Raw genomic sequence first — 7,332 nt, forward strand, 5'->3', positions numbered from 1 at the left:
TCAAGGACCGCGACCGATTTGCCCGACGTTATCAATTGAAGGTTATCGCCAATTGGTGGGTCACGTCGACCCCAGCAGGGGTCCCTTGCAAGTTAAGAAATTCAATAAAGCCACCACCGCCCTGCCAGTTTATTATAAACACTTTGACCTCAATCGACACAGTGAAGCATTCATGAAGGCCGCACGGCCAGAATTCGATGAGTTGTCCGGCGCTCGGTTCCGGTTGGATTCGCAGACAACGCACCCACACCTTTTGTTAGTAAATAACGCGGGATTGCAACTTACATCGGCACGCAGAGATGACATCCGAACGACGATAACGGAAAGCTAAACGGGAAAATTAGAAGCAATTCGCTACGCAACTACTAACTACGGTCCCCGCACTTTATCACTTTTCACTGCTGTCACTCAAATCGGCGAATCTTCCAAATGTTTACGACTTTCCAGACTGACGTCATCGACTGGAACGCACCGAGCACGTTCGGCAAGTGTGCAAGCCGTGGCGCAAACCACCCCCACGGCTGAGCTTGATGATTGGGCAATGGCCAGCTGATTGTCAAACTCTCGCGGAGCGGAAACAACTGCAAAGACTCGAAGAAAGAAAGTGAAATTGTGTTGCTGTGAAACTCCTCACGATGGAAATCCGTTCCTTATTCATTTTGGTGGTATTTGTGTGGTGTTTGGGATGCTCCTGCGTGAATTCTGAAAGTGAGATAAAGCACAATGTGACTGTGCCAAAATCGCCAACAACGCAAGAAACCAAATTACAAGTTCCTGTGGAGCCTGTGCAGAACCACACAACAGTGAAAGTGCATCCCGCTACTGCTGCACCCAGTGCTTCATCCTCGCCGGGGGTTGTTGTAATTACTCCCAAGCCTAAGACTACTACAGCCAGCCCGCCTGTGGTTACTTCTGCCGCAGCTTCCGCGGTAACGACAGAACAAGCTGAAAGGAAAGTGAAAGGACGAGAAGGAGTCGTAGACGATAAAAAACAATTGAGCGAAAAGACTGATGCGGGAGCCAATAAGACAATGCCGGCAACTGCTATTCCTACGAAGCAAACGGCTGAAGACAAGACTGCAAATGCCACTTCCATTACTGAGGCTCCGCATAAAGTTGCTGTGAATGCGACGACCCCTTCGCCACCAACGAATGCAACATCAACTACACCATCCACTACGTCAAGTACCACCCCGTCTACAACGACTACGACAACTACCACGACCACTACTACCACCACCACCACAACAACAACAACGACAACAACCCCGAAACCCAAGAAACCCACAATCACTTACAGCATTGAGGACGAACCTTCCATTGCCAATGTGACCCGTGGGAAACTGCACGATCGTCCTGGCAAGTTAAGCGTCGACGAACCTGACCTTCCGATCGCCCAACCATCTATGGACATGGCCATGCCCTCGACCAAACGCAATTACTTTGTTTCGATCGTGGCCCTGATCTTTGCTCTCCCAATACTAATGGGAGCCATCATCGTGATCGTTCGTCGCTTCAAGGACTACTGGTCTACCCGGCACTACCGAAGGATGGACTTCCTGGTCGATGGGATGTACAATGATTGACGATTTCGTTATCGCAGCTGACCTACTGGTATCCGGAAGTATCTCTTTCAATATTTTTCGTTCCATTTCATTGTTTTTATCTAGGAGGCTATCACTTCCAGTAGATTTAAGGGGTGCAATCGTTGGTCAATTATTATGTTGCCAAATTTTTCGCGTAATTTCCAGAGTAAAGGAACAATAAAAAACTATTTTTCATATTAGGTAGTAATGAAAATTCGTACAAACGCAAGAGAGAATGAATTCCGCAAGTTTGGAGACGAAAAGTCATTTTGCAGCTCCATTTTTGTAATGTTTAACTTTTTGGACGATGTTTTGTTCACCTCATCAGTTCTCGAAAATCTAAATTAGAATTCAAGATACACAACAGGTTTCATTGCTAATCGTGATTTTAGGGCGACAATTTTTCATTTCAATATTAATATTCTCTTTTCTACAAAAAGCAACAGGTTCTGTTTTCAATTAAACCTAGTAAATTTCATTTAGCCGCCTATGATAGCATAGCCAGGGTAAAACTACACGGCCATGAGAGAATTCGGCATCCCGACGAAATTGCTAAGACTGACTAGGTTGATCCTGACCAATGTGTGAGGCCAGGAAAGCAGCAGGATCACTCTTTGTGTCCGGATAGCTGAGTGGTTAGAGCACAAGGCTGTCGTACGGAAGGTCACGGTTCAAATCCCGCTGGTGTTAGTGGGATTTGTATCATGATTTGACGTCGGATACCAGTCGAGTTAACTGTGAATAAGTACCTGAGTCAAATCAGGGTAATAATCTCGGGCGAGCGCAATGCTGACCACATTGCCTCCTACAGTATCCTGTAGTGTACCGTTACGGTCTTGGATGAAATTCTTTAACACACTTCAAGGCCCTGATCCAATATGTATTGTTGCGCCAATAGCATTCATTTTTATACAGATTTCTACAATTTTTACAGCCATAGTTGGACAAAATGTAGTTTCATTTATAATCCTACAACTACATCATAGTAGTTCCAATTGGAACATTTACAAGCGATTCTGGGTATCAAACTGATACAGCAAGTAAGCACCTACCAACATCAAGATTTTTCCTATTGATACTGTAAGTTGAACTACATGTTGTACAGCTCTGTTTATATTATTACTTACTGCTTCTTATCAGCGCTCTACGTTCATTCATTTGATCCTTACATCTCCTGCAGTGTACAATTTTGAAAATAGGTTCGGGACAACAAATCAAGCGTATAAGAGGTCTGAAAAATTCAATAAAGTTGAGCTGTATTGATTGGTTCATTTCTGGCGAACAGTGACCCAGAGTGTCTAGATATTCCGAACGAGCCAGGCGTATTCAATTTGTTACGAGATTCTCATACAAATCGAGAGCCGTTTGACCCTCTGTAACTTCTTTGGAAGTGAAGAGAGAAAAGCACTTTAGAAGGTTTTCAGAATCGATGTTTTTATTGCATTAACTTATCTATCCCAAAATCACCATCATCATCAACAACGACATAACAACCTGTCTTAGTATCGACCTCCAGATCGGTTCTGTGCCGACGTCCACCAATTCGATATCCCTAAAAGGTGTCTGGCTTCCTGGCTTACGCCATCGCTCCATCTGAGGCATTGCCCTTATAAACTTTCATCCTCACCCATAGAGATTAGGTGACCCGCCCACCGCAACCTGTTGCGCCGGATTTTATCCACAACCAGACGGTCGTGGTATCGCTATATTTCATCGTTATAGACGCTGCGGAATCGTCCATTCTCATGTAGGGGATCAAAAACTCTTCGGAGAATTCTTCTCTCGAACGCGGCCAAGAGGTAATTTTTTTTTTGCTAAGTCTCCGAGGAATACATAAGAACTGGCAAGATCATTTTGTTGTACAGTAAAAACTTTGACCCTATGGTGAGACGTTTCGAGCGAAACAGTTCAGACTCTGTTGGCAGCCAACAACCTTGCGCGGATTTCATCGTCATAGCTGCTACCGGTAGTGATTTTCGATACTAGTTAGAAATTTTCAATGGTCTCAAAGTCTTCTATCTTATTGTCCTCGTTTGACCAATGCGATTCGGTGTTGTTCGTTCTTTGGTTTTTGGCTCTGATGTTGCCACCATGTACCTTGTCTTGCCTTTAATAATGTGCAGCCCAAGATCCCGCGCCGCCTGCTTGAACTGGATGAGATAGACTGTACATCTCCGGTTGTTCTTCCCATAATGTCAATATCGTCAGCGTAGGCCAGTAGTTGGGTGGACTTGAAGGGGATAGTGCGTCGCAGATCAGTTTTTCCAGGGCCAGGTTAAAGAGGGCGCATGATAGGGCATCCCCTTGTCTTAGACGGTTGTTGATGTTGAATGGTCTCGAGAGTGATACTGCTGCTTTTATCTGGACTCGCAAACATTGGTTACGGTCAGCCTAATAAGTCTTATCAGTTTCGTCGGCATATCGAATTCTCAAATGGCCGTGTACAGTTTTACCCTGGCTATGCTAACAAAGGCAGCCTTAAAGTCGATGGAAAGAGTTTTTCCATCGCTTGGCGCAGAGAGGAAATCTGATCTGTTACTGATTTGCCTGGAGTGACGCTTCTTTGTTATGAGCCGATGATGTCATGGGCGTATGGGGCTATCCAGCCTAGCACAATAGCTTGTAGATGGTACTCAGCAACCTGGTACCCCTATAATTGCTGCACTGTGTGATATTTCTCTTTTTATGTATGGATCAGTTAATGCTTCGTTGCGAATCGTCAGGCATTGATTCGCTATCCCACACCTTTAGCATCAGTTAATAAACCGTTTGGTGTAATTGGTTGCTTCTATATTTAACCAGTTCGGCTGTAATTCCATCAGCTCCTGGTGACTTATGCTTGGTGGTGGCAGCATTTGTCCGTCATCTTCAGTTGGCGGGACCTCCAACTCGCCGATATTCTGGTTGTTGATCAGTTCATCAAAATATTCACCCCATTGCTCCAATATGCCCATTCTGTTGGAAATCAGATTTCCCTCTTTGTCTCGGCAGGATGATCGACGTGTATAAAGTTACATCTTGCTGACTTGTTGGGAAAACTTGCGTGCCTGATACGGTTACTCCCTGCACTTTTCGAGTTCACAGACCTCCTGGTTCTCCCAGGCTTCCTTTTTTTGTCTGCGAAGTCGTTTGTACGCTCGAGGGAGTTCGTGATAGGTGCTCGCGCCCGTGTTCTATCCTAGAATATGCCTAGAACCGAGCGGTTATTGGGTACAGGCTCAGGGCTCGAACCCCCAGGAAGTAATCACTTTATCTCCTTATGTCATCTTGTAATTGTATTTTTAATTACTTGGCATCAGTCCCTACTACGAAAGCAACTGTATTTCTTGTAACTGTATTTTATTTGTAATTAAGAGCGAGTAATGTCTTCTCATTCGGAAGGCAGCTTTGCAAACATTTTTTTTAAACGCCTTTTTATCAAAATCTTTTTTCACATTAGTACTGAGAAGATATATGTCATATCTCAGAAAGCCAGGCGGGGTCCATGAACGCAAAAAACTGTGGCTTTTACTCATATCATGCAAAACATCCCAGTCAGCAAGCCAGAGGGGAATTAAAATCGTTGTTAAAGAAGATATTAAACACGGCGTGGAACATAAAATTGAAGACGAAAAAATACAGCTTATGACTATTGGTGTGCAACTGAAGATCTCCTCGATATACTACCCGCCCCAATCTATCTGTTAAGCAAGTCAGAATATCGGAAGCTCGGCATATCGTGTATAAGGTTTTGTGTTCATTTCATGTGAGCAACCCTCTATGCAATTTAGTCTTTTCTTATTGGTCTTTACTTACTCTCTATGCACGTTTTTCCATTCGTATATAGCTAAGAATGTAAAATATTCCTTCACATATTGCTAAACCGTAAAATATACATCTGAACATACAAATAATACTGATATATACATATAACATATGGATTTCACCGTGTATCGTTTATCCTAGGACCACGAGTAGCTCTCGTTGCATTCTCTTTTACCGTTAATCTGTCTAAAATTTTAATCTTTCCCGCAATAGGAAGCACTTTTTTAAGTGTGACTAAAACGTTAAAAACAAATATCCCCCCATTTGTGTTTACGAACTGCTTCGCGGAATTTGTTTTGTTTACGAGGCTTGATAACGAGTGGAGCCCAGTGCCAGTGGATTCAACTACATACATATTTTTAAGAAGCGCTTCGTTTTCTGTCTTTCCTTAAAACAACAAAAAGTGAGAAAAGAAAAGCTATATAAAATAGAATGCCCTCGCGAATGTTGAATTCGTGAATGCCAAACCCGCCAATGTTGAGAGTTTACTGTATACATACGCATGCCTGTTTCCAGTAATTGATACTAGTATACAAATAATTAAAAAAGTTAAAAAAGGAAATGAAAATATCCCCATGAACCACGTCGTTCTCATAAATTCACTTTTCTGTAATGATGACGTCTTACACGTCTTAGAATACGATAAATTCACGTGAAAAATGTTGACCTTCTATAACTTTGTCAATAATTGTTGGATTTCGTTTAAAGTTTCCAGAATTATGTTTTATATTATTGGCTAGTTTTGTAATTCTAGGATAATGAGGGTTTTCGGGTAAATTTCTAAAATATGGTAATATGTAATACTATTATTAACTTTATTATCGTAAATATGGGAACGGGATGTATTTTGAGGCCTAGATTTCGTTTAGATGCATTACTGTGGTTTGTTCCAGATTTTTCGGTTGGATAGTTTCTAAGAACGAAACTTGTTTCACTTTTTGGGATGAACATTTTGAGCCCTCCCCTATGTTTCACCTCATGTCAGAAAAATAGGTTCAATTTCGAAAAGTATTTACTGCTACTCTAATATCGCACATGACCATATTCTGTAGAAAAAAAACACCCCTCTTCCTTCCTTCAAACTCAACACAAAATGGCATTACTCGCTGTATGCACCACACCTAAGTCGTAACATATTAGCTTCGCTCACTAATTGCAATCCTAATAGATACAGGAAAGATGCGCAAATCTCAGACTTTGTGCTGTTCATTTTGATCGCCGCTGTATCACCTAGTGACACTTCGATTTTCTTCAGTAAGTCTTCACCTCTAAAGCGAGTAAAGCTTTACTCTAGCAGCAGGTCGTCTTTCTGTGTTCGTCTTATACGTGTAACATTTCCACTCAGACCAGTCAGGGAGTTTCGACTTTACGTAAGATCTTTGTGTACAGAAGCTCACTCGTTTTCGTTAGGTTGACCGCCTGTTTCTCATTTACAACCGCTTCTTATTTACTACCTTTTTCGAAGTGGAGTCTTCGGTGCGGTTAGTAGCTTTCTCCGTATGACCAGATAAGTTTCCGTCTTGGAAATTCCAAGATTGTCCCGCCTTTGGTTTCTCCTTTTTCCGTTGGGCGCTAGGAAGATTGTGCCTCTTCGTTAGGACCTCTTTGTCGCTTATCGCTCATTTCCGAGATGTCGTTCACTTCACTATGAAAGACTTTTTTGCAAAAGAGCTTCTGAGGAAAAGATGTCTTTTGCATCGTTTATTTTGTTGTTTGTTTAGCATCAGAAACGATTATACCTGTGGGCTGAAGTTAGACAGGTTGGAACTATGAACCCCCACGCATACGGTGAACTACATTGCTGCAACCTAAAAAAGGGTGCAATATGTTATGTAGGGTGTCAAATGAAAGGAAGTATATCTTCAACTATAGGGAATATGAATTTATCAGAAGATTTAAACTATGTTCTTAGATATTTTCGTATTTCTATAAACAAAAATGT

General features: G+C 42.2%; 2 protein-coding genes across 5 annotated transcripts in view; one reads left to right on the forward strand and one right to left on the reverse strand.

Annotated features, from left to right (window-relative positions):
- Nucleotides 1-430, reverse strand: part of LOC119656787 (anoctamin-4) — a 58,759-nt gene extending 58,329 nt beyond the window's left edge. For 2 of the 4 annotated variants that reach the window (XM_038063383.1, XM_038063379.1), the window contains exon 1: nt 286-424. Coding sequence is in view for 1 of the 4 variants with exons in the window: in XM_038063387.1 (XP_037919315.1) it covers nt 286-306 (21 nt within the window). In the remaining 3 variants the exon portion in view is untranslated. Of the gene's footprint in view, nt 1-285 lie in introns of all 4 variants that reach the window. The other 2 variants (XM_038063387.1, XM_038063381.1) reach the window with 2 other exon arrangements.
- A 72-nt stretch (nt 431-502) lies between these two features.
- On the forward strand, nt 503-2,133 carry LOC119656789 (integumentary mucin C.1-like). The gene has a single exon (XM_038063389.1). It carries the CDS (start codon nt 636-638, stop codon nt 1,584-1,586), a length of 951 nt encoding a protein of 316 aa, XP_037919317.1. The 5' UTR covers nt 503-635; the 3' UTR covers nt 1,587-2,133.
- Nucleotides 2,134-7,332: the final 5,199 nt, after the last annotated feature.

The sequence above is a fragment of the Hermetia illucens genome, chromosome 5 (genome assembly GCF_905115235.1).
Source record: "Hermetia illucens chromosome 5, iHerIll2.2.curated.20191125, whole genome shotgun sequence".
Taxonomy (NCBI): Eukaryota; Metazoa; Arthropoda; class Insecta; order Diptera; family Stratiomyidae; genus Hermetia; species Hermetia illucens.